This window comes from Mya arenaria, chromosome 9 (genome assembly GCF_026914265.1).
Source record: "Mya arenaria isolate MELC-2E11 chromosome 9, ASM2691426v1".
Classification (NCBI taxonomy): Eukaryota; Metazoa; Mollusca; class Bivalvia; order Myida; family Myidae; genus Mya; species Mya arenaria.
This window is the reverse complement of record NC_069130.1, coordinates 42836713-42864539: the sequence shown is the minus strand read 5'-3', so window position 1 is coordinate 42864539 and position 27827 is coordinate 42836713. Positions and strand designations below refer to the sequence as shown.

General features: G+C 38.5%; 2 protein-coding genes across 2 annotated transcripts; one reads left to right on the top strand and one right to left on the bottom strand.

Moving 5' to 3' along the window:
• Positions 1 to 695: 695 nt before the first annotated feature.
• Positions 696 to 3045, top strand: LOC128246054 (uncharacterized). The gene is made up of 3 exons (XM_052964262.1): positions 696 to 783; positions 1467 to 1607; positions 2945 to 3045. The coding sequence occupies exons 1-3, from the start codon at positions 696 to 698 to the stop codon at positions 3043 to 3045; spliced, it is 330 nt and encodes a 109-aa protein (XP_052820222.1).
• An 11939-nt stretch (positions 3046 to 14984) lies between these two features.
• On the bottom strand, positions 14985 to 25243 carry LOC128246815 (cyclin-L1-like). The gene is made up of 11 exons (XM_052965270.1): positions 25016 to 25243; positions 24512 to 24586; positions 24068 to 24177; positions 23771 to 23891; positions 23254 to 23318; positions 20522 to 20621; positions 19959 to 20063; positions 19546 to 19666; positions 17430 to 17514; positions 16881 to 16919; positions 14985 to 16331 (listed from the first exon to the last, which is right to left on the bottom strand). The coding sequence occupies exons 1-11, from the start codon at positions 25226 to 25228 to the stop codon at positions 15968 to 15970; spliced, it is 1398 nt and encodes a 465-aa protein (XP_052821230.1). The 5' UTR covers positions 25229 to 25243; the 3' UTR covers positions 14985 to 15967.
• Between the last annotated feature and the right edge of the window lie 2584 nt (positions 25244 to 27827).

Here is a 27827-nt window from a genome sequence, read left to right as displayed (position 1 = left end):
ACTGTATTTGAGCTGCAATATACTGTATTTGAGCTGCAAGATACCGTATTTGAGCTGCATGATACTGTATTTGAGCTGCAGATACTGTATTTGAGCTGCAAGATACTACAAGATACTGTATTTGAGCTGCAATATACTGTATTTGAGCTGCAAGATACCGTATTTGAGCTGCAAGATACTGTATTTGAGCTGCAAGATACTGTATTTGAGCTGCAAGATACTGTATTTGAGCTGCAAGCTACTGTATTTAAGCTGTAGGATACCGTATTTGAGCTGCAAGCTACTGTATTTGAGCTGTAAGGTTCTGTTTTTGTTGTATTGGCGCCATATTTCTCATTCTGGCGTGTTGGTGTACAAACACACACGCTTAAAGGCAAAATAAGACAGATCAACAACACGACACTTCAGTTATATTGTCGTTTTGTTGCCTTACAAAAGGCGTTTTTGCGCTCCGTTATGTTGGCGTCTGTTGGTGACAACATGCCAGAAAGTGATTGAATAATTCAGCCATCATAGTTTTCAATAAATATTTTTCACATCTTGGTCAGTAAAAATGAAATAGTTAACTTTGCATGGCGCTGGCCTAAAGCCACCTCAGACTGTAACAGCGCGTTTATTATCGCCAAATTCAACGTGCGTCGACGTAATATTTCATTTTGACGTCATGTATTGCGTCATTTGGTCACTTCACGGAAATGCCGGAGCACAGTCGATTAAACTGCAGGGCGTGTCATGCCTTTTATCCGAATGTGAACATTGTAAAGTGTTGCAGCAGAGTCTTAGGTAATATTGATTTAAATTGTATGTTTCTCAGCAATTGATTACAACTCATGAAAAAGTTGAATGTCTAAAATTGAGGATTGCTGTCCGATCCGATGGTTCCGGTGTTTCGAATGTTCATGTTCATGTTTCTCTATATTTTTTAATTGATCTTTGGAGATAATCAAAGATATGCATACCACTGGCGATTCCACGGGGCGCAGCCGGGGCGCGTCACCCGAAAATCGTCCAAGTTTACTTTTTATTTCAATGTATGAGAAAAAAGTAATAAAAGGCGCCCAAAATGCACAATTTCTGAGGGAGGAGCGCAAGTCGAAAGGTTACGCCCGTAAGATACACCCCTTTTCACGTCAAATCCTGGATCCACCCCTGTACATTTCTTTATATGACATGGATTCCCCTATAAATGCTTCACTAAAATGCCTGTATAGTATGAGAAAACAATGCGATCAGACAAAGGGCTGTTACTCAAGTTTGACGGTGTAATTAAGCTTAAAGGTTATCTTTCTTTTCAGTAACGAATTAAAACCACTTGATTATTAATAAATGAAGAAGTTGTCAAAACAGTAAATCTGTGAGAGTGCAGCTTTAAGACTAATACTGAATACCAGTCCAGATGTTTGACTGAAAACTACACTTTACATTCGTGAAGAAGATAAATAACATTAACAACTATGTATTTCCAGGCGAGATCAGTTTCTGCGAATCTTGCCATCGCCGTTACCATCCCGCATGTAATAATCACGTGAGCGCAGTGCGGCACGAGGACCGGAAGTGTGATTCTTGCTTGGCGCACGAGGCCACTGTCGTCTGTCCGATGTGTACTGGTAATGTTTGAGTTTTAGGTCACATCACATTTTAAAGTCTAAAAAAAATCAAATGTGTTTATAATTTTGTAATGCTCCAGTCACCTGTAACCACGGCTCCCCCAGGTCCGGGGAATAGCGGGGGCTTTGACTTTCGGTCCAGTCAAGCCCAGGAAAAATCCCCGCCCTGCGGAGACGAACTGCTAGTCAAATCCCCGCCAAATGCCCCCGAACCCCAGGGTCCACAGGTAAGGATCATTTCCCGCGAGTTTGGCGCAAAGACAAAACCACCGCATTCACCCGGCACTGAGGTGCCACTTGGAAGGTAAAAACACGGCTCATTTCCCCGGCTATCCCCGGTATACCCCCGAACCTGTGGGGGCCGTGGTTACAATTGACTGGTGCATAAGCAAGTGTTTAAATCACTTTTTAGTCAATATTACGTCCACAAAATGCAACTCTGTAAGTTTTGAACATAATTATATGTTCACTTTAAACACACGTGGTAAGAGGTTTTCACAGTTATATTTTTTTCGTAAAGAATCCAACCCACACATAATCTGGCCCCAATTTCTGGAAACCTCTTAAGCGTAAAAACAAATTAAGTAGGTTATATCTTTAAGCCAAATTTCTGACCTTTTCTTAATTATGACCTTACTAAATAAAACATAGCTTATGGTGGTAAGCTTACATATCATTTCCTTTTGATGTCCAAAAACTGTTAAGAATGTAAATATTGCACAAATTATACCAACACAGAAAATGTGAGCTTTGCTTAATCCTTTAGAAAGGGACTTAAGACGTTTCGAGAAATTTGGACCAGATTTTCAAAAGTAATGATTCATCTTGATGCCAGGTAACTCATGTAGTTTTTGTATCAGTTGAAAGGTTATTGCTGGCTAAATGTAAAATAAATGACGAAAATGCATTACACGTGAACAAATAATGTTTTTGTTTTTTTATTTACCCGACCGACCCATTTTTTTCTCCCGACCCAACCTTTTTATTGCCGTAGGGTGGTTTTATGAATGAACATGTTTAAATTTGACCATTTTAAATTTGAAACGTTATCCGGGTTCTCAAAAAAAGAATAAAACAACAACACTTTTTTGGCTTTTCACTAAATTTCTACAGTTTGTATGTAATTGCACTTTATTACAACTAATATCGGACGTGGAACACACATATTGCAATCTTTGAAATACCACACTGATATATATATAATATAAGGTATATAAGGTGTTTGTTTTCCTTTTCTGCACAATTGATACAAAAATGAAAAGGGATAACCAGGTTTCAAAAGAATCTACATGTTATGTATGCAGTAGATATCTTAACCCAAATTCTAACTTTGGCAGGTCGTCTTACGCCGGTTCAGCTATGTAGGAAATGTAGCGAGCAGATTCACATCGACCTATACCTGTGCCATCTAGACCACGTGTTCAGTGTTTCATCTTAAATTCACATCAACCCATACCAGTTCCATCTAGACCACGTGTTCAGTGTTACCCCAAGATTCACATCGACCTATACCAGTGCCATCTAGACCACGTGTTCAGTGTTCCACCTTAGATTCACATCGACCTATACCAGTGCCATCTAGACCACGTGTTCAGTGTTCCCAAAAGTTCACATCGACCTATACCAGTTCCATCTACACCAAGTGTTCAGTGTCCCCACAAGATTCACATCGACCTATACCAGTGTCCTCTAGACCACGTGTTCAGTGTTCCACCTTAGATTCACATCGACCTATACCAGTGTCATCTAGACCACGTGTTAAGTGTTCCACCTTAGATTCACATCGACCTATACCAGTGCCATCTAGACCACGTGTTCAGTGTTCCACCTTAGATTTACATCGACCTATACCAGTGCCATCTAGACCACGTGTTCATTGTTTCACCTTAGATTCACATCGACCTATACCAGTAACATCTAGACCACGTGTTCATTGTTCACCCAAGATTCACATCGACCTATACCAGTTCCATCTAGACCACGTGTTCAGTCTTTCACCATAGATTCACATCGACCTATACCAGTTCCATCTACACCACGTGTTCATTGTTTCACCTTAGATTCACATCGACCTATACCAGTTCCATCTAGACCACGTGTTCAGTCTTTCACCTTAGATTCACATCGACCTATACCAGTGCAATCTAGACCACGTGTTCAGTGTTCACCCAAGATTCACATCGACCTATACCAGTGCCATCTAGACCACGTGTTCAGTGTTACCCAAGATTCACATCGACCTATACCAGTGTCATCTAGACCACGTGTTCAGTGTTCCCCAAGATTCACATCGACCTATACCAGTTCCATCTAGACCACGTGTCCAGTGTTACCCCAAGATTCACATCGACCTATACCAGTGTCATCTAGACCACGTGTTCAGTGTTACCCCAAGATTCACATCGACCTATACCAGTGCCATCTAGACCACGTGTTCAGTGTTACCCCAAGATTCACATCGACCTATACCAGTGTCATCTAGACCACGTGTTCAGTGTTACCCCAAGATTCACATCGACCTATACCAGTTCCATCTAGACCACGTGTTCAGTGTTACCCCAAGATTCACATCGACCTATACCAGTTCCATCTAGAACACGTGTCCAGTGTTCCACCTTAGATTCACATTGACCTATACCAGTTCCATCTAGACCACGTGTTAAGTGTTCCACCTTAGATTCACATCGACCTATACCAGTGCCATCTAGATCACGTGTTCATTTTTCCCACAAAATTCACATCGATCTATACCAGTGAAATCTAGACCACGTGTTCAGTGATCCACCTTAGATTCACATCGACCTATACCAGTGCCATCTAGACCACGTGTTCAGTGTTACCCTAAGATTCACATCGACCTATACCAGTGTCCGCTAGACCACGTGTACAGTGTTCACCCAAGATTCACATCGACCTATACCAGTTCCATCTAGACCACGTGTCCAGTGTTACACCAAGTTTCACATCGACCTATACCAGTGCCATCTAGACCACGTGTCCAGTGTTACCCCAAGATTCACATCGACCTATATCAGTTCCATCTAGACCAAGTGTCCAGTGTTCCTCCAAGAATCACATCGAACTATACCAGTGTCATCAAGACCACGTGTTCAGTGATTCCCCAAGATTCACATCGACATATACCAGTTCCATCTAGACCACGTGTTCAGTGTTCCACCTTAGATTCACATCGACCTATACCAGTGCCATCTAGACCACGTGTTCAGTGTTCCACCTTAGATTCACATCGACCTATACCAGTGCCATCTAGACCACGTGTTCATTGTTTCACCTTAGATTCACATCGAACTATACCAGTGTCATCTAGACCACGTGTTCAGTGTTCCACCTTAGATTCATATCGACCTATACCAGTGCCATCTAGACCACGTGTTTAGTGTTCCCCCAAGAATCACATCGACCTATACCAGTGTCATCTAGACCACGTGTCCAGTGTTACCCAAAGATTCACATCGACCTTTATCAGTTCCATCTAGACCAAGTGTTCAGTGCTCCTCCAAGAATCACATCGAACTATACCAGTGTGATCTAGACCACGTGTTCAGTGATTCCCCAAGATTCACATCGACCTATACCAGTTACATCTAGACCACGTGTTCAGTGTTCCACCTTAGATTCACATCGACCTAAACCAGTGCCATCTAGACCACGTGTTCAGTGTTCCACCTTAGATTCATATCGACCTATACCAGTGCCATCTAGACCATTTGTTTAGTGTTCTCCCAAGAATCACATCGACCTATACCAGTGCCATCTAGACCACGTGTTCAGTATTCCCCCAAGATTCACATCGACCTATACCAGTGCCATCTAGACCACGTGTTCAGTGTTCCCACAAGATTCACATCGACCTATAGATACCTGTGCCATCTAGACCACGTGTTCAGTGTTTCATCTTAAATTCACATCGACCTATACCAGTTCCATCTAGACCAATTGTTCAGTGTTCCCACAAGATTCACATCGACCTATAGATACCTGTGCCATCTAGACCACGTGTTCAGTGTTGCATCTTAAATTCACATCAACCCATACCAGTTCCATCTAGACCACGTGTTCAGTGTTTCATCTTAGATTCACATCGACCTAAACCAGTGCCATCTAGACCACGTGTTTAGTGTTCCCAAAAATTCACATCGACCTATACCAGTTCCATCTACACCACGTGTTCAGTGTCCCCACAAGATTCACATCGACCTATACCAGTGCCATCTAGACCACGTGTTCAGTGTTCCCACAAGATTCACATCGACCTATAGATACCTGTGCCATCTAGACCACGTGTTCAGTGTTTCATCTTAAATTCACATCGACCTATACCAGTTCCATCTAGACCACGTGTTCAGTGTTCCCACAAGATTCACATCGACCTATACCAGTTCCATCTAGACCACGTGTTCAGTGTTACCCCAAGATTCACATCGACCTATACCAGTGCCATCTAGACCACGTGTTCAGTGTTACCCCAAGATTCACATCGACCTATACCAGTGTCATCTAGACCACGTGTTCAGTGTTACCCCAAGATTCACATCGACCTATACCAGTTCCATCTAGACCACGTGTTCAGTGTTACCCCAAGATTCACATCGACCTATACCAGTTCCATCTAGACCACGTGTTCAGTGTTCCACCTTAGATTCACATCGACCTATACCAGTTCCATCTAGACCACGTGTTCAGTGTTCCCATAAATTCACATCGACATATACCAGTTCCATCTACACCACGTGTTCAGTGTCCCCACAAGATTCACATCGACCTATACCTGTGCCATCTAGACCACGTGTTCAGTGTTCCACCTTAGATTCACATCGACCTATACCAGTGCCATCTAGACCACGTGTTCAGTGTTCCCACAAGATTCACATCGACCTATAGATACCTGTGCCATCTAGACCACGTGTTCAGTGTTTCATCTTAAATTCACATCGACCTATACCAGTTCCATCTAGACCACGTGTTCAGTGTTCCACCTTAGGTTCACATCGACCTATACCAGTGTCATCTAGACCACGTGTTCAGTGTTCCACCTTAGATTCACATCGACCTATACCAGTGTCATCTAGACCACGTGTTAAGTGTTCCACCTTAGATTCACATCGACCTATACCAGTGCCATCTAGACCACGTGTTCAGTGTTCCACCTTAGATTCACATCGACCTATACCAGTGCCATCTAGACCACGTGTTCAGTGTTCCACCTAAGATTCACATCGACCTATACCAGTGCCATCTAGACCACGTGTTCAGTGTTCCACCTTAGATTCACATCGACCTATACAAGTTCTATCTAGACCACGTGTTCAGTGTTCCACCTTAGATTCACATCGACCTACACCAGTTCCATCTAGACCATGTGTTAAGTGTTCCTCCAAGAATCACATCGAACTATACCAGTGTCATCTAGACCACGTGTGCAGTGATCCCCCAAGATTCACATCGACCTATACCAGTTCCATCTAGAACACGTGTTCAGTGTTCCACCTTAGATTCACATCGACCTATACCAGTGTCATCTAGACCACGTGTTCAGTGTTCTACCTTAGATTCACATCGACCTATACCAGTTCCATCTAGATCACGTGCTCATTGTTCCCACAAAATTCACATCGATCTATACCAGTGAAATCTAGACCACGTGTTCAGTGTTCCACCTTAGATTCACATCGACCTATACCAGTGCCATCTAGATCACGTGTTCAATGTTACCATAAGATTAACATCGACCTATACCAGTGTCCTCTAGACCACGTGTTCAGTGTTCCACCTTAGATTCACATCGACCTATACCAGTGTCATCTAGACCACGTGTTCAGTGTTCCACCTTAGATTCACATCGACCTATACCAGTGCCATCTAGACCACGTGTTCAGTGTTCCACCTAAGATTCACATCGACCTATACCAGTTCCATCTAGACCACGTGTTCAGTGTTACCCTAAGATTCACATCGACCTATACCAGTGTCCTCTAGACCACGTGTACAGTGTTCACCCAAGATTCACATCGACCTATACCAGTTCCATCTAGAACACGTGTCCAGTGTTACCCCATGATTCACATCGACCTATACCAGTGTCCTCTAGACCACGTGTACAGTGTTCACCCAAGATTCACATCGACCTATACCAGTGCCATCTAGACCACGTGTCCAGTGTTACCCCAAGATTCACATCGACCTATATCAGTTCCATCTAGACCAAGTGTTCAGTGTTCCTCAAAGAATCACATCGAACTATACCAGTGTCATCTAGACCACGTGTTCAGTGATTCCCCAAGATTCAAATCGACCTATACCAGTTCCATCTGGACCACGTGTTCAGTGTTCCACCTTAGATTCACATCGACCTATACCAGTGCCATCTAGACCACGTGTTCATTGTTTCACCTTAGATTCACATCGACCTATACCAGTGCCATCTAGATCACGTGCTCATTGTTCCCACAAAATGCACATCGATCTATACCAGTGAAATCTAGACCACGTGTTCAGTGTTCCACCTTAGATTCACATCGACCTATACCAGTGCCATCTAGATCACGTGTTCAATGTTACCATAAGATTAACATCGACCTATACCAGTGTCCTCTAGACCACGTGTTCAGTGTTCCACATTAGATTCACATCGACCTATACCAGTGTCATCTAGACCACGTGTTAAGTGTTCCACCTTAGATTCACATCGACCTATACCAGTGCCATCTAGACCACGTGTTCAGTGTTCCACCTTAGATTCACATCGACCTATACCAGTTTCATCTAGACCACGTGTTCAGTGTTACCCTAAGATTCACATCGACCTATACCAGTTCCATCTAGACCACGTGTTCAGTGTTACCCTAAGATTCACATCGACCTATACCAGTGTCATCTAGACCACGTGTTCAGTGTTACCCTAAGATTCACATCGACCTATACCAGTGTCCTCTAGACCACGTGTTCAATGTTCACCCAAGATTCACATCGACCTATACCAGTTCCATCTAGACCACGTGTCCAGTGTTACCCCATGATTCACATCGACCTATACCAGTGTCCTCTAGACCACGTGTACAGTGTTCACCCAAGATTCACATCGACCTATACCAGTGCCATCTAGACCACGTGTCCAGTGTTACCCCAAGATTCACATCGACCTATATCAGTTCCATCTAGACCAAGTGTTCAGTGTTCCTCAAAGAATCACATCGAACTATACCAGTGTCATCTAGACCACGTGTTTACCCCAAGATTCACATCGACCTATACCAGTTCCATCTAGACCACGTGTTCAGTGTTCCACCTTAGATTCACATCGACCTATACCAGTGCCATCTAGACCACGTGTTCATTGTTTCACCTTAGATTCACATCGACCTATACCAGTTCCATCTAGACCACGTGTTCAGTGTTCCACCTTAGATTCACATCGACCTATACCAGTGCCATCTAGACCACGTGTTAAGTGTTTCACCTTAGATACACATCGATCTATACCAGTGCCATCTAGACCACGTGTTCAGTGTTCCACCTCAGATTCATATCGACCTATACCAGTGCCATCTAGACCACGTGTTTAGTGTTCCCCCAAGAATCACATCGACCTATACCAGTGTCATCTAGACCACGTGTCCAGTGTTACCCCAAGATTCACATCGACCTATACCAGTTCCATCTAGACCACGTGTTCAGTGTTCCCCCAAGATTCACATCGACCTAAACCAGTGACCACGTGTTCAGTGTTCCACCTTAGATTCACATCGACCTATACCAGTGCCATCTAGACCACGTGTTTAGTGTTCCCCCAAGAATCACATCGACCTATACCAGTGTCATCTAGACCACGTGTTCAGTGTTCACCCAAGATTCACATCGACCTATACCAGTTCCATCTAGACCACGTGTCCAGTGTTACCCCAAGATTCACATCGACCTATACCAGTGTCATCTAGACCACGTGTTCAGTGTTACCCCAAGATTCACATCGACCTATACCAGTGCCATCTAGACCACGTGTTCAGTGTTACCCCAAGATTCACATCGACCTATACCAGTGTCCTCTAGACCACGTGTTCAGTGTTACCCCAAGATTCACATCGACCTATACCAGTGTCATCTAGACCACGTGTCCAGTGTTACCCTAAGATTCACATCGACCTATACCAGTGTCATCTAGACCACGTGTTCAGTGTTACCCCAAGATTCACATCGACCTATACCAGTGCCATCTAGACCACGTGTTCAGTGTTACCCCAAGATTCACATCGACCTATACCAGTGTCCTCTAGACCACGTGTTCAGTGTTCCACCTTAGATTCACATCGAACTATACCTGTGCCATCTAGACCACGTGTTCAGTGTTACCCCAAGATTCACATCGACCTATACCAGTGTCCTCTAGACCACGTACGTGTTGCTTTATACCAAATAAGCCTTATTTTATAAGGTATATTTAAAGATTACTGCCAAGTGCATTTCAAGTATACAGGCTAGGAATTTAAGATTACTTTCCTATACCTAGCGGGCATTCCTCTGATGCAAGAGTTTTTCATTTATAAGACTACACTCCCCTAGGCTGCTGAAATAATTCATTAAATAAGAATTTCCTGTGAAGTGTAGCATTTATAAATATTATTCATTTTACCTTCATTGAATGTTCGGTTAACACTTTGAACTTTGGTATTTGCTATTTCAATAACAACTTGATATTCTTGGTGACGCCCAATCATCGGACGTTATAATTTTCAATGTTTTTAATAAACACAGTAGAATTCACATGTGTTAACTTATGATTAGCGCCTGTTTATGAAATATTGAACTTTGGCATTAAACATTTCATAAACAACTAGAAATCACTGGTAACGCCCAATCGTCCGACGTCATCATTTCTAATGGTTTCAATACCTTATTGAAACATTCAACTTTGTTATTAAATAATATATAAACTGTTGAAAATAACTAGTGACGCCCATTCTTCCGACGTCATCACTTTTGATGTGGTAATCATACTTAAGAAACATCGGTCTTAACTATTTTATTAACAACTGTAAATAACTGGTGACGCCCAATCGTTCGACGTCATCACCTTTGATGTGTTAAATATATCTAAGAAACATCGAACTTTGGTATTAAATATTTTCTAAACAGCCATAATTAAAAGGTGGCGCATAATCGTCCGACGTCATCACTTTTGATTTGTTAAATATGTTAAAGAAACATTGATTCAACTTTGGTATTAAATATTTTATAAACAGCTAGATAATACTAGTGACGTCCAACCGTCCGACGTCATCACTTATAACGTGTCAATACTTAAATGAAACATTCAACTTTGGTATGAAATGTTTTTAAATAGCTTTAAATAACTGGTGACACACAATCGTCCGACGTCATCACTTTTAAGGTTATTAATATTTTTATAAATCATTGCACTTGGTATTAAATGAACAGTTCAATATTCTTGATGCCGCCCAATCATCCGACGACATTACTTATTATGTTTTCAATACTTGAATGAAATATTCAACTTTGGTATTATTTTTTTATAAATCGATGTAAATCGCCGGTGCCGCCCAATCGTCCGAGGTCATCGCTTTTGATATTTTTCATTTTAGCTTTTGTTAATGAAAACAATGTAGAATTGCCACGAGGAGCGTTTTCTTAGTATTGCCGGGTGACCAAATAAGGATGTCTTGGCAGAGATGTGATTTTAAATCTCCGCATTCCACCTTGGCATCCGCATAGTTTTTGAGCAATGAAATCCAGTCTGAACCATTGTTGGTAGTATTTATATGGTATATGGCACTTCCGACGGTCTTAAGCGTCTCACAAGGCGGCGATGACACGAGTTGGTATGGGGGTTTAACCCCAGGCCACAAATTAATAGATTAGGTACCCATTTCAATAAAACATCTTAGTCAGAAACCTTAAGAGTGCTCAGTGACAACTGTCAAGTAACGAGCAGAATCTTTGCCATTTATATACCTACGATATTTTTTTATTGAAACGCAGTTATCTCCAAACACGAGCAGTGTGTGTATACCACGTAATAAATGACGTCATAAATGCTACGTCGGAAGGCAATATTTAGCTTCGATTGAAGACTTAAAACAATGATAACTTTTCATTATCGTTACCATTTCAAATGCAACATAGCGCAGTCTATGCTGCTTACGGAGCCCCGCCTTCGGTCTTTTACCAAATTTTGATTGAGAGTTTAGTTTCTTATAACACTTCGACAGACCTTTTCACAATACGGCCGTCTGACGGAGCACTGTCAAAACATTGTTTTGGAAACAGGTTTGTCGAAGTGTTTGATGAATCTAATCACCTTATCAAACTCCGGTTATAAAACAAAGGTGGGGCTCTTTAAGCGGCATAGATTGGCCTTTGTTTCATTTAAAATGGTGCAGTAAGCGAAAAGTTATCTTTGATTTAAGTCTTTATTTTAAGCAAAACATTGCCTTCCGACGTAGCATGACGTAATATATCACGTGGTATACACACACTGACGAGGCTACGCCTGGAAATTTACTATCCCATGGCATAAGACCTTTATTGAAGCGAGCCGGACGGTTTTCATAAAATATCTTAATTCTTTTTCTACTTTAAGTCAATTTCTAATTTGATCAGAAATACTCTGTTTACATTGATTTTATTGAATATACATATATTTTATGTTAAAACACGTGTCCTTTTCGTGTAATTAAATATGACTTCAAAATCGAATCATGTTGAGATATGACTTCAGGACTTTTATAAATATGACCCTCGGCTCTAGGGTAGATGGTGCAAATCTAGCGAGTGTGATGTAAATATTCTGTAACCGGTACAGAGCGATGCCCGGATACATTATCGTGCAACGACTAGATACCGCCCATCCCTGTACATGGACGCTTGGTACGAGTGGTCAATAACAGCAGACAACATGAGCCCTATAACATATGCCTGTGCCACTGCTATGCTCAGGTACTGGATTTCGAGCTGCAAATCCCATTGCTGTTAAAATGAAAGCGCTGAAAGAAGGCTGAAGGCGTTATATTACTTTTATACAATTCTGTTTACAGGCAATAAAAATCAAACAAAAAAATATATTGAGTGGCCCGAAACAGTAATCGACAAGTGCCTGTCTTCATCTAAGAATAGGTCATGTATATCGATGATTTTCTTGCATACCGGACGTGTTTCCGGTCATGTGACCAGTGCTGGAAAAACCCATCTTACATACCCCATGTAAGATGAGTCACGTGCAACAACGCGCCACTTTTTTATTATATGATTTATGAAAAATATATTATGCCATTTCAATAAAGCGCAATCAAATATATATGTAAGCAAGACTTTTAATAAAATTTGAAAATAAATAATCGTACAAAGACGCTATTTTTAGTTATTTAAAATTACTGCGCTATATGACGTCAGTAAACGTCGAACGCGCTTTTTGGTGTAATTGTACAGAAGTTCCTTTTCTACGTCATTTTTTTCCACAAATTGATAAATTGAGATATGCAAGAACAATATAAATCATGTGTTCCGGTCCGGATCGAAAAATCCGACCCTCGGGCACGCTGCGTGGCCGGTAACTCGGCAAGCCTAGTTACCGGCTTACGCACGTGCCCTCGGGTCGGAATTTTCTATCCGTACCGGAAACACATGATAGATACTTATAGTATCATACAATTAGCTAGTTTCATAACAGTAACTGATAAACCTTTATGTACTAGGATATATGAAGAATACTTTATCGCGCAGGTTAGAAAAAACTAGAACTCCTCGAGTCGGATGTGTCGCCTGATGAATTATTTACTGTCGACATTATAGCTGTAAGATTGGCATTTTATACAATATAGACATTGATGTTCCCATTTAACTTTCAAGTGTAGGTGGCATTTGAACTGAAGGTAACAGCTTAAGCCAGAAAAAAATTAACACGAACATTTACAATGGGCAATAACTCTAAAAATATGAAGCAAGAGTTACGGTTCTTGTGCACTGCACTTGCCCTCAATGAGATCTAGCTATGAAGTTTCAAGTTGATACCTCTTATATTCTTCAAGATATGCCCCAGACAAAACTTTAAGCATGAAAATTAACAAAGTGCAATAACTCTAAAACTTAGAAAGCAAGAGTTACTGTTATTATGCACTGCACTTGCCCTCCATGAGATCTATCTACATATGAAGTTTCAAGTTGATAACTCTTATATTCTTCAAGATATGCCCCGGACAAAACTTGAAGCATGAAAATTAACAAAGGGCAATTACTCTAAAAATATGGAAGCAAGAGTAACAGTTCTTGTGCACTTGCCCTCAATGAGATCTTTCTACATATGAAATTTCAAGTTGATACCACTAATAGTTTACCAGATATGCGTCGGACAAGTGAAAACGGGAAGCGGATGCCAACAAAGGGCAATTACTCTAAATGGAAGCAAGATTTACGGTTTTTGTGCACTTTACTTGCCCTGAATGAAATCTATCTACATATGAATGTTCAAGTTGATACCTCTTATATTCTTTAAGATATGCCCCTGACAAAATTTAAGCTTGAAAATTAACAAAGGGCAATAACTCTAAACATAGCCCTTTAAGAGTTACGGTTGTTGTGCACTGCACATGCCCTCAATGAGATCTATCTAGCTATGAAGTTTCAAGTTGATACCTCTTATATTCTTCAAAATATGCCCCGGACAAAACTTTAAGCATGAAAATTAACTAAGTGCAATAACTCTAAAACTAAGAAAGCAAGAGTTACTGTTATTATGCACTGCACTTGCCCTCCATGAGATCCATCTACATATGAAGTTTCAAGTTGATAACTCTTATATTCTACAAGACATGCCCCGGACAAAACTTCAAGCTTGGAAAAAAAAAGCGAAAATTACTCCGAAAATATGGAAGCAAGAGTAACAGTTCTTATGCTCTGCACTTTCCCTATATGAGATCTATATACATATGAAATTTCAAGGTGATACCACTAATAGTTTAAGGGATATGCCCCGGACAAGTGAAAACAGTTAGTGGCCGCCGCCACAGCCACTGACAAAAGTAACCCCTATATGCCACCTTTTCAGGTGACACAAAAATAAACTTGATATAGACCGAGGACATTTTGACTATTTGAAGAAATTAAGACACTGTATTTTAGTAAACACATTTTCGTTTTCTTTGTATTTATCCATTATCATCGATTTCCCTCAATTCCCCCACCAAAACTTATTTCATATTCTTCGATTCCTTCCAAATTCACATTAATGATAATACACTGTTTTATTCAGGTGTATTTGAACAGTGTGCAAGGTTATTGCAAAATGGTTTATTTTCTTTGCCATTTTCCAATTAATATACCGATATCAATTTTACATACAATACAGACTTTTGTGAACTTGGCATGTTTTTATTTTATTTTTTTATATCACTATATACAAAGTATTTTTTTTATTTCATACTTTTTCAAATAGCAAAATATTTGTACATTTCATATACACATGATTTAAATATTTAACCATCTAGGTGTTATACTTACAAATAAAACAAACTATACAATAAAGCTTTTGAATCAACATTCAGAATATGCATCTTCCAAGATACCCAGACATTCAGTTAACACAACATCCATGTGCAGCACTTAAACACAGAAACTTTATTAAAGTCATACACATCAATTTCTGTATCACAGACCTTCACTATGTACACATTCATCATACAATAATTTCAACAAGTGAAAGAGAAATAGTTTGTCTACGATGACATTTCCAATTATCTTTTTATTTCAACACTATTATCCACCTTTTTTATTCTAATTAATTTTTCTCTCCATAATTACATTATAAAAATGACTTGTAGATGAAAATCATGATCGATGTATACACAAGTAAAATTGACAAATTGCTCTTCCCATTTTTTTTCCAACACAAATAAACAGGGATGTGATTGACCTGGCAGATTAACTGCTAAAACCATTTTGGCGATTGGGTTGGGCGGAGCTTCAGGTCCCAAATGGAGCACCGTCACAGAACTTGAGCAAAACTGGCTTCTCAGATGCGCTTTTGTGGTCTCTCCTAACTTAATTTGAAGCAAACTAGAGTGCCAATACAAACATATGTTAAAGTAACACCCTTGGGCAACCAGTCAAATTTCTTAAATCAGTTTAGTATTTTTAGCCATGCAGCCATGAGATATCACATCCCTACAAACTGACATTAAAATACAACTTGGAAGTAAATTAGAAATACCCGCAATTCATTATATGCTTGAAATCATTTCCTGAACACATAAATACAGACACTTCATTTAGCCATGATTAAAATGACACTTAAAAAGTTTTAAGGCACCAGCAACTAAACATGAAAACCAACATCATCTTCGATACTTCTCATATTTATCAAGCCGCGATGGACTCGAGTGTCCGTTCCGGTGATGTTTCCGAGTGTGCCTGTCTGGAGAGTAATATCTGTCTTTATTTTCCTTATAATCTCTATCCTTGTAATCATAGCTTCTGTCTTTTGCACGTTTCTTGTGTCCTGATTTGTAATCCTCCGCTGGGGAATAAGAGTAGCTTCGGCTTCGCGATCTGTGTCGACGTTTCCTCGATTTGTGCGAGTCTTTGGAGCGCCTCTCTGGAGAGTATTTCTCCTTCTTGACCTTGCGAGATCCGCCCTCAGGAGATCTGTGTTTCCGCTTTTTTGGTGCAGGGCTGTAGCTTCTACTGGAATGAGATGACCTGTGGAAACAAGAAGTTGGGACATGTAGCAATTGAATCAAAAATTACTGGACAATTTTTCAAAATGTAAAGGTTTTCTTGATATAATGACCCTACCTAGACATTCATGATTTTCAAGTCATGCTGAACTTAAATCTATATGCAAACAATTTTTCATATCTGTGAATTCTAAATTTTCATACATTATTTTTTTTTTGACGGAAAATATGTAAATAATTGTTAAAAATTGCAGTGTTCTCAATAAGAGCAGGCTGCCGGCCTAAATGGACAGTTCAAATGGCGATTGGGCCAGTTCAAAGTTAATAAAAGAATTTTAAGGTGTTTAAGTAGTAGCTGCTCGGTTACTTCACTATTTGGGACGGTCACCAAGAACCCTGCATTGTAATTACATCATATTATATTACCAGGTATACCATCATTGCCTGTTTTAGTAAAGATTGTACTATCAAATTAAGATTTGCAATTTCCAGTTTTCATTCTTAATCACAGATGCAAGTAAATACACACAAACAAATTCTACTAAGCAACAGAATAATAAGAGTGACCAACCTTGATCTACTTCTCGTTCTTCGCTTCTTTGACTTCTCACTTGAAACGAAAAAAACACATCAATGTAACATAAGTTCCTATAACAATAGATTTTGGCAAGTTATTATGTCCAACAAAACATTTTGGTATATAGACGTATCGGAAAGCCATGAAAATAAACTAAATTGTAGCCTATATATGTCAGTGGCTTTTTTTCAACCTTTTTGTGAACGAGATCAGGGCCCATAAAATTGTGAAAAAGGCAACATTGTTAATCAACCATAGGATACATCAAGCAAAATAGTATAGGGTCCTTATAGATCATGTATTTCGCCCCAATTTTCAGTCGAAAAAACAACACTGTATATATATTTTGATTAAAGTTCCAAGAATAAATTCCAACAATCCATGAGGTCATTTCATCAAGAATCATGGAAGCAAATTGTAGCTTTACAAATAATTTTCATCAATAGTATTTCACAATGAAAAAATCTGTAAGACACGAAGTCATTCCTAGTATACTTAATAAAACAGCTCCCCAGATAAAAAATATAAATAGTTGATTCTTACTTTCTTTCCTCTTCCTCCTTCTTGATGCGTTTCTTCAGTTCTCCTATCAGGGTGTGGGGGTTGGGGCTAACATTCTTGGGTGACCCTGAAAATATCACTTACAGGATTAATACAAACTTAAAGTTAAGAATTAATGACATAAGAAATACAATTTTGCAAGTCTCGTCTTTTACCCATTTGGCTTTCAAATCACAGGGTAAACAAGAGCACCGCGGAGTGGGTGCCAACGCTCGTCTGTAATTCCAAGTCGAAAAGGGGGGATAACTCAATATTAATTAAAGGCAAAATTATATGACCTGCTATAAACATGCATAGTGTTAATAGGAACACGTGTAGCAAGTTTAATGTGAAAATGTTGAACGGTTTTTGAGTTATGAGGTAAGGTTAAAGTTTTTGGACGACGACGACGACGCAGACGCAGACGCAGACGACGCCGACGACGCCAAGGCTATCACAATAACTCGACTTTTTTTCTTCGAAAAACAGACGAGCTAAAAACTAGAGTTTACACAATAGCAAATTTTTTTATACTATCAAGGGCCATAATCTAGGCATGCATGGGAGGATCTGGCTGGTTTTCGAAAGGAACCGAGCTTTAATGGACATCTAGATACTGTACAAGTTTCATCGAGATACAATCAAAACTGAAGACTGTATCGTGTTCACAAGCAATTGTTTACAGAGGCACGGACCCTAATACAATGTACACATTACCGTCGCATAAGCTCTTCTGGCCTTTGGCCAGTAGAGCTAAAAAACACTTTCTCAAAGCAAAATACTGCATACCCAAATTTTAAAGAAAGTGAGTTGTCAATTCCCAATGCATTGAAAAATCTTATTAATTGGAGCTCTGCTTCCAAGACTTTCTGTTTAGATTTCGAAGAACTTTTTAAATTTCAAACATATAAAACTCATCTAAACCATGTTTAAGACATCTGATTTACCAGTTTTCTTACTTTACAACCCTTTATAAGACATCATTTGTTTGAAAAACTTATAATTCATTGACAGTTTCATGTGTCCTGAATATTATATTTCTTTTAGATAGAATAATCACATTTTTCCAGAACAAGACTTAGTACCATTAAATATTGATGGCCTCACTTCAAAATGCTGAAGCTGCATTTTTTCCCTGTTTCAGCATGTTTACATTGCTAAAATAATAGAGATAAGCCACATATACTCTAATTGCAAAATGCCGAATAAATAGTCCGATAAACAAGAGCTGTCACAGAGACAGCGCGCTCGACTTTTCTGCCGCTTTTTAGTTGAGATCATGATGGTGAACAAGTGTGCAAAGTTTCAAAGCCTTATGTTGATGGACTTTGAAATTATCTGAGGTGGTACGCAAACTTTATTGTAAATTCTAAGTCGAAAAAGGGGCATAATTCTGTCAAAAGGCTTGATAGAGTTACCCCTCCTGTGTACAAGTTCGGGGCATGATGGTGAACAAGTGTGCAAAGTTTCAAAGCCAGATGTCAATGGACTTTGAAAATATTTGAGGTGGTACGCAAACTTTAACGTAAATTTTTAGTCGAAAAAGCGTCATAATTCTGTCAAAATGCTTGATATAGTGACCTCCTCCTGTGTACAGGTTTGGGGCATGATGGTGAACTTGAAAATATTTGAGGTGGTATGCAACCTTTAACATAAATTGTAAGTCGAAAAAGGGGCATAATTTGTCAAAATGCTTGATCGAGTTTTCCCCTCATGTGTACAGGTTGGGGGCATGATGGTGAACAAGCGTGCAAAGTTTCAAAGCCATATGTCATTGGACTTTGAAAATATTTGAGGTGGTACGCAAACTTTAACATGAGTGGTTACGCCGACACCAACGCCGACGCTCGGGTAACTAGGATAACCCTCCTTATTCTTCGAATAGTTGAGCTAAAAATGGTGATGTATCATGTTATCAAAATGTCAAACCATGATTGGACATCTTACAGAGTAACAGAAGTGTCCAACCTCCAAAAAATTTAACTTCGGCATTTTGTAAATAGTAAAAGTGGGATCAAAATTCCAAGGAAAATGCCAAAAACGTTGCTACTGAAAACTCAGAATTTAGTAGCTTCTGCATTTTGATATGCAGATCCATTGATCTGTGCAAACTATATACCATTTCTGGAGAAAGAAGTTGGAGTGTCAGCCTCAGAGAACAGACCCCGAGCTTTCTTCTTTGCCTCTAGTTGTAGATTGCGGGCAGCTGTCACCCTCTTCTCCAGGGCTTCTGGGTTGGGCTGAAACGTGAGACAAGTATTGAACATAACATGTTGTTTCTAATGGGGAACAAGAGCTACAGTTACAAATGCCTACTAGTTTTTTTTTTTAAACTAAAAGGACTTTCTCAAAATTAATTGTTATTGATATTATTATTGCAGTGTAATTAAATGTTAAGATTACTGACACCTTGGCTCTATACATTCAAGGATATTTTCGATGGAAAATGGCCGAGATATTCCGAATAAACAATAAGCTTACTGGTACATTTGATGCCTTTACGTCATCAAATCAGTCAGCCATACTAGTTACCTTTTTCCTGGCATACAGTCTGAGGATTGTTAGACAGATCTCTTTGATTTCATCTTCATCAACACCAAACAATTCGAACCAAGGTGGACTGTTAGGCAGGGGCACCTGTTGATAGAAAGTAGTTGAGAATTGTTAAAATGTGATCATCATCCATGACAGTCATCAAGGCAAAGATATTCTTTAACAAGACAGAGTAATCCACATTTGTTTTCAAGCCAAGGATTGTGCTAACATTTCTTTTGATCACTGTAATGATAGTACTGTACACAAACAAAAATAAAATTTGACACAAACAAACATAAAAATTAGGTTCACAAGACATAATTTCAGACATTAACTGGAACATTACATTTATTAAAGGTAGTCTTTAGGATTACTTACAGCACTGCAAAACAGATTTTATAAGGTAGGAAGGGTAAACAAGTTCTTATAATAAATATGCAGTAGTAGTATATGAGTTCCGTCAATAGCTTTTATGATTTTGAAATATTTGTTTGATGTGTGTTGGGTTAAAAAATCATTCTATACTACTTATGCATTAACTTAATTTCTGAGTTGATTACCTGGAGTTGCCTTGCAGCCAGCCAAATACAAGCACAGGCTATGGTCTCAGGATGCCAACGCACAAACACGTCCGTCCGGAAACTGTCATTCATGTAGTTCCTGAAAAAACACAAATTATCCCCTCTAGTACACAAGCTCTATGCCTCGGTTATACCTGTAAAAGAAATTTGTAAGTAGTAAATGTTGATCATATGAAATTTTCCTTTAATGACTGAGCTGACAATTTTGCCTTCGCAACTGCAAGTTGAGTAATTTACTGTAATTGCAATGAAATCATCACAATATTTTCAAAAGTTCAAAAAGCTATTCATTAAAGAAAAATTTCTTAACAGTAAGGTTTTTTGAACCAATCTCACAAGACATTCCATGACCATATAGATGAAAACAATTATCAAATTATTCAGCAACAAAGCTCGAGATAAGGTGTTCCAGTTCATTCAAGTCAATAGAATCTTATGAAACACCTATTGAATGTAAATATTCGGCATAATAAAATGCTTTTGGTTCAGTCAAAACATTTTTCTCACAAACCAACTCAAATCAATTATCGCCATTAAAAAAGACTTTCAGATGAACAAGCCTGAATTCTTGCACAAGTGCTTTGTATCCAGCCCTGCTATTTAAAATCTAGATTTTGCGAAAGCCTGGGGGAAACATTTAAACAAGAGGGCTTAAGCTACCCTCTGCCAGTGTGTATCAGGCGCAAGGTAATAATATAGCAAATTTGGAATAAAGTATCTGAGCTTAGAAATAGACTATGCAGCTTTTATTTCTCTTTAAACGGGTGTTAGGGAAAAACAGTGCATATACCATATCACCGAAACCAGTCTGGCCTTCCTTGTACCAATTAAATGGAGCGAAAATAAGTTGCGGACAACCAAAAGCTATTGAAAGGTTTAAGCTTAGTTGATATAAATTTACTGAAAATTGATGAATTCTCCTTGGAAAAAAATTATTCAGGGTGTATTACTGTATGCTCTTCTAAAAAAACATACTGCCACTCTCCAATCTAAAACCTTATCAGGAGCTCTGAACAAATCAAGAATACATTCTTACCTTCAATTTCACAACTGCAGTTTATGAACTAAAACAAATTTTGTAGGTATTATAACAACAAATCACTGAAACAAATGATATTAACTAGCCCACGCTGCCTGGTCATGTCCGAACATACGTTGTCCACCTCACAAATATTGTCCCATCAATTAGTGAACTTTTCCCTGTCTGAACATTTTCCTTTCCTCCATCCACATTTCTTGAAATCTTCGCCTGAAATCTAAGGACTGAAAGATTAGAAGCACTTGATATTAAGTGTGCTAATTACAGCCCTTGTTAGATATATGTATCTACCTTTTTAACTCAAGTTCCATTATAACTGTGCATGGAAAATGACTTTATGATCATTTGGACAGTTAAATGATAGAATGGAAACTTATGTTTATCAATATCAAAGTTAATTGGAAACTCTTGAGCAAGTATGCAAAATTGAATGGGTTTTGCATCCAGTATTGGCTTCACTGAAGTTTCTTTCCCATTCCAAACAAGATATAATCTCCACACATGATTTTCTCCACATTTCTGTCACTAGTAGTACACACACATGGCTTAACGAAGATCTACCTTCCAACCACTGTCCCAAATTCAGTCCACATATTGCTAACATCTTCAAGGCAGGCAAGTTAGGCCGAGCAAGAGTTGTCAACGAGACACATCCCTGCTCTACACACTCCGACTTCTTACAAGAGCGTCGACAGGCCGTCGGGCTGACAGGCGGTGAAAGGCAGGGCTCTGATCAAGAGCAGTGGAATTGATGGTTGCTTTGAGTGCACATTGGCTACCCCCACCTAGTCTGGGGTAGGCAAAAAGGAAGAGTTAATGTTAATTACATATGTTCACACAAGTTCACAATCATTACAAGTTATGCGTACATCTATACAAAATCTATCGCAAGATCACAATTATATATTCAGATTCAGTACAATACCATACAAACAACTCATACAAATGTCATAAGAAAGTCATGTGAAAATGGTTCAGTCCTTATCAAATATAAAATGCATGAACATTATGATATAATAGCATAAGCTTCTTTGAAAACAAAGACATTTAAACTTTTAAAGTATCAATAATTTAGACTGTGTACTTACGATGCTCTCCATATAATGTTTACTTTTTACACTTATTTGAAGTTATTTCTAACAATACAATAAGGCAAACACAATATTGCCAATCGACTGCAGTCTTTTTTACATTTACTATATAAAGGGTTTCTGCAATTCTAAACATCAAAGCTAAAGCGAAAAGAGCAATTTAAACCATATTTACATAACAATTTCAGATTTCACAACAATCTTGCTTTTAGAAAAAAACAAAAGCACAATTCTTGTAAAATCCATAATCATACTGTTTAAATGGAATTTAAGCATGATGGATATCTACACTTTCAACACGAATATGTATTTGTATATGGATTTGTATATCCCATGATGGATATCTACACTTTCAACACGAATGTCATGACAAAGGCCAGCACAGCCGGTCAATGAATCAAAACATCAATTTGACACAGAAGGTACAGAACACATCCAAAGTCATGAAAAATGTCCAGGAATTTTGTCCTACCCATATTTTTTGCAGACCGAAAAACAAACAATTCATAGTACAGATCCATCATGCCCTATACAGAACATCTCCACATTTGAATTATAGAAATATGAAGCTATCAACTTACCATGCACACTGAACCAGTTTTTGGTTCTGGTTTGCATCCAGCACTTGTAAGAACATCACAATCACCTGAAATACAGGAGTACAGTGATTATATGTGAACAGTCGCACAAGCCCAACACCAGCCCATGTGACCTTGACCTTGATTTGATTGCAATGGACTTGAAGTAGATATTCCATTGTATCTATGGTGTACTGCCCTCCCTACCTAAAAATTTTAAGACTGTTCAATAATAGTGTGTTGGCTGCTTCCTTGACACAGAAGAGTTTGGATCTAAAACCAAAGTAAAACATTATTTGAATCATTTACATCCAATGCTGTCTGTTCGCTTAAAAACAACTGAAAATCATAACTGAGGTTATCAACTTTGAAGTCATAACAGGCTTCACAGCCAATACACAGACCTAGAAACCAAAACAAACCCAGAAGATTAATGCAAACACTGATTAAGCCATTTATATGTATACAAGGTTTAGTCATGATACCAAATATTTAACACAACAATTGAAATGCTACACACCTTGTGAGGATGTTTGACATGTACACAGAATCCAAGCTCCTTTAGGACTCTTCTCTCAGCTTTGATCACTTGGTTCTTCAAATTGATGTAGTTTTGATCCAAAACAAGGGGATGGATATTCCTGAAGCAAAGAAAAAATTACATATTCCTGAATGAAGTACAAATATCAGTTTTACTGGTATGTATGCATCAAGTCTTTTAAACAAATTACAAATAGCTATTTTTTTTAGATCAAAATAGTAATTTAAGGGCTCTGGCTTGTTGAATTGTAATTAGGATATCCGAAATACTGCTTACTTTTTATTTCTTATTTGTTTGACGTGGTGGAATGTGTTGATTACATCTCTTATTCTTCTTGGGCATTCTTCTATCTTCGAGGCTAAATTGATGCATGCCATAGCAAGCACCTGGAAAAAATCACATTTACAATGTTATGATTTGTTCAAATTTCTTGTTGTTGTTTTTTCCGATAAGAAATATTTAAAAATCTTGGATGTTCCAAAAACTAAACATTGATTTGTTTCTTTTGAACATAAGACAACTGTTTTAAGCCTAATTCTTGGCTCTGTAAGTCTGGAAATAAATGTGTTTGCAATTTGCTGGTTTGAACCACCAGTTCGATAAAAAAAATTCCACTCTAGCTTTTTTACTGACAAAACTGTTAATTTACTAGGATTCTTAATTGCTTTCTTCCTCCAATATCACTGTCAGACTGTAAAATTCAACCTAAATAAACCATACCTCCATGTTGTGTTTGACGAAAGATTTGGAATAGTAGAACCTCTGAAACAAGACCTGTCCAGTAGCCATTGCAACCTGAAATAAGTAAAAAAAATGTATTAACAATATCATGCACCAGGGAGGTAAGGAATAATCCCCTGCATTCCCCGTTTTGCCAGCCAGAGGTGTACAGTTCATTGATTGGCAAAATTTTAGCTACTTTGCTTCAAGCCGCACTATTATGTGGGATAAGGGAACTTTTTAACATTTGGACATTTATTACATTCCACTTCAAAACAAAAATCGTTTAAGACTCTTGAGCGTCCGTTAGATTAGACTAGATTGCTTTGAGCTTTACTACCAATGTTTTTCTTTGTTTCAGACTATTCACATGTTTTCACTATCTGTGCCCTTATTTAGATTTAAATATTTAAAACAACAGATCAACCAGGGCGATTATATCATGAACATAACAAGACAAATAGGAAAATCAGAAGAGGTTTTGTTGATTAAACATGGCGGAACCTGTGGAAGTTTGAGCAAAATTCCGGCCGTCTGAATAAGTTCACATCCTAGGATTCTGAGATCCGTTTCGGTGTCTAAATCCAGTCCATCTAACAAAGAAGGGGTCGGGGATAGTTTTTCGTCTGGAATTAACACATTTTCTAGAGTCAAAATGATAGTACTGAAGTCTCTTTCCATTGTTGCCCCTGGCTTTTGTTCCGTAACCTCCGCCATTTTGAAATCGTATGAAGAACGTGTGTGTATTAATCCATCGGAAAATTGAAAACACTTTTAAAAGATTGTTATTCAGATCACTCAAAATTATATGAGTATTTTATAAAAATTGTATGTTATTACGTTGGAAATAAACTTATTCATATAGAGACAAGGCATAGGATGGAATATCGACAGTTATTAACGGACTATTTGTTTCTGTTGCAGGGATACACATGTCATTGCTAAAAATAGAACGGACGAACACTGACCAATCGGAACAAACGCTTATATTAGACAGGTTAAATTAAACTAAATAACAATTATCCCAAAAGAGTATATAGGTTACTCACTACTTAAAAACACACGCATCTTTTTCATTCAAACATATAACCAAATTTCTAGCTCTTCACGACCCCAACACCATATATAGACAGAAAGCTTGAAACAAGTTCTTTCGCTTGGAACCAATTACAAATAAATCCGTCTCCCAGTTTATACCCATGTTTCAAACACCTGTAAGAAAGCATCAAGGCAATTAAATGTGCTAAAACGCATTGGGAAAAATCTCTGCAAATTAGGTAAACTTAACATATACTCTCTTTTATTATGTCAAACTTCAATTTCTGTCCCTTAACCTGGCATTTCTCTGGAGAAGTAAATACTAATAAGATTGAAAAGATTCAAGAGAGAACATTACGGTTTAACTACAATGACCATACATCAAAATATTCTTCTTTATTAATCAAGTCACATCTACCATCATTAAAAATTAGAAGACTAAGAACTATTGCATTAGAAACTTTTAAGATCATAAACAAACAAACACCAGGTTATCTTCAAGATTTAGTTAAAATAAAAAAATAACTCTTATTCTTTTAGATATAGTAACACCGCAGAGGTACCCCAGGTAAGGACCACAAAGTATGGCCTCAACTCTTTCCGTTCAACAGCGCCCAAACTCTGGAATTCACTCCCTCAGCACTTTCGTGACGAAACAAACCTGAGTCAGTTTCGGATTTTGGTCAACGCATGGAACGGACAGAGATGCAGGTGTTCTTGTTGCGCTTTTCATAGTTAAACCTTCCCCTCTTTTGTTTCTACCCCGACTGTTTTTGTCATTATGCCACGCTTTGATTTTTGCCAAGCTTTGCTTTTTGCCATGCTTTTTAGTTTAGTTATGCTTAGTGCTTACTTAGCCTGTATTACATCAATCATATCTATTTCTAATCAGTGCTTTTGTCATAGATATCCTTTGCTTTGCATTATATTTATGTGCTTGCATGTTCACTGCATAAATGTTTGCTGCAACTTCTGAGAGGCTGGTGCTAATCAGGTCATCTTGAATCTGATTCAAGCTGATATGTGTTTTAGTATCTTTTTAAGACACGCACACTTGTGCTATTTTTTCCTCTCAGTTTTTTTTTTTTATAAATTTTCATCTTAAGATCTTTTTAGACTACGGTCAAGATTAGCGCCAGCATCCCAGTTTTTAAATGTGTATACTGTATGTGATATCTGTATTTTTGTCTTAATCTTGATCTTACGTTTCTTATAAGAAGTAAATTTCAGTCAAAGCCATTAATTGTTCAATTAAATGGAGTGTGCCTTTTTTGGCGTAAGGTTTGTTGATTTGGATTTCCTAGTTACTGTAGCCCAGTGAGATTTTAGTGGTTTACAACCTATCACTTACCTTTGACCAATTATCTCCCTTTTTGTAAATTGACCACTTACTCCAAAACCAGTTTTGAGTGGACAACGCTATTTTTAGAAAACCAGTTTGATGAGAGCCTTTGTCCAGAACATGTCATTGTGGCAGACATGTTTGTTTTATGAGTTTTTAATAAGGATCTTGGATCATTTTATATTTGACCATAACAGCACTGTGAGAGATGTAGCGTGACAGTGAGAGCCAGAGATGTTGTTGTGCTGAGTTGTTGTTGATGGCACTTGATTCCATAAATCTTGTGTTGACATATTCGACTACGACTATTTGAGTATTCGACTATTCGAGTGTTTGATTACTGTTATAACATGCACGTATTGATTGGACATTAAAGATATGTGAACCCTCGACACCTTGTGTGACTTTTCCCCTTATAAGTAACAATACATATAAGTGTGGTGGGCCACCAAAGGTTATATTATAAGTATCTATCATGCGTTTCCGGTACGGATAGAAAAATCCGACCCGAGGGCACGCGCGTAAGTCGGTAACGAGGCTTGCCGAGTTACCGGTCACGCAGCGTGCCCGAGGGTCGGATTTTTCAGTCCGGACCGGAAAAACATGATTGATATTTTTTCTTGCATACCTAAAATAATGAGTTTGTGGAAAAAATGACGTAGAAAAATAACATTCTGTAAGCAATCCCGCTTGGCTCGATATTCTCGAGGCTCGAAGCACTTTGGCCGGTCCCTAAAATATCGAGCCATCGAGTTTCGACTGTATATATATATTGCACTTCAGTTTTCATTAGCGAGAGGCAAGAATAACATGTCCCCTGTTACATATAGGACTAAGACCAACAACCTGTTGGTAGACACTTTATCAATATACTTTATCACTTACACAAACGTTGTGATGGTTTTAAAGGTACTAAAGAGTCAGTCTCACTTAAAG

Excerpts from the sequence above, each read along its gene's own strand:
- LOC128246815 (XM_052965270.1), bottom strand. The coding sequence starts at position 25,228 with ATGGCGGAGGTTACGGAACAAAAGCCAGGGGCAACAATGGAAAGAGAC. Across the intron at positions 20,064-20,521 it reads TGGCTGCAAGGCAACTCCAG|GTGCCCCTGCCTAACAGTCC; the intron begins GTAATCAACTCA and ends TTCTATCAACAG. Across the intron at positions 16,332-16,880 it reads AGAACGAGAAGTAGATCAAG|GTCATCTCATTCCAGTAGAA; the intron begins GTTGGTCACTCT and ends TTGTTTCCACAG.
- LOC128246054 (XM_052964262.1), top strand. The coding sequence starts at position 696 with ATGCCGGAGCACAGTCGATTAAACTGCAGGGCGTGTCATGCCTTTTAT. Across the intron at positions 784-1,466 it reads GTGTTGCAGCAGAGTCTTAG|GCGAGATCAGTTTCTGCGAA; the intron begins GTAATATTGATT and ends ATGTATTTCCAG. Across the intron at positions 1,608-2,944 it reads CGTCTGTCCGATGTGTACTG|GTCGTCTTACGCCGGTTCAG; the intron begins GTAATGTTTGAG and ends TAACTTTGGCAG.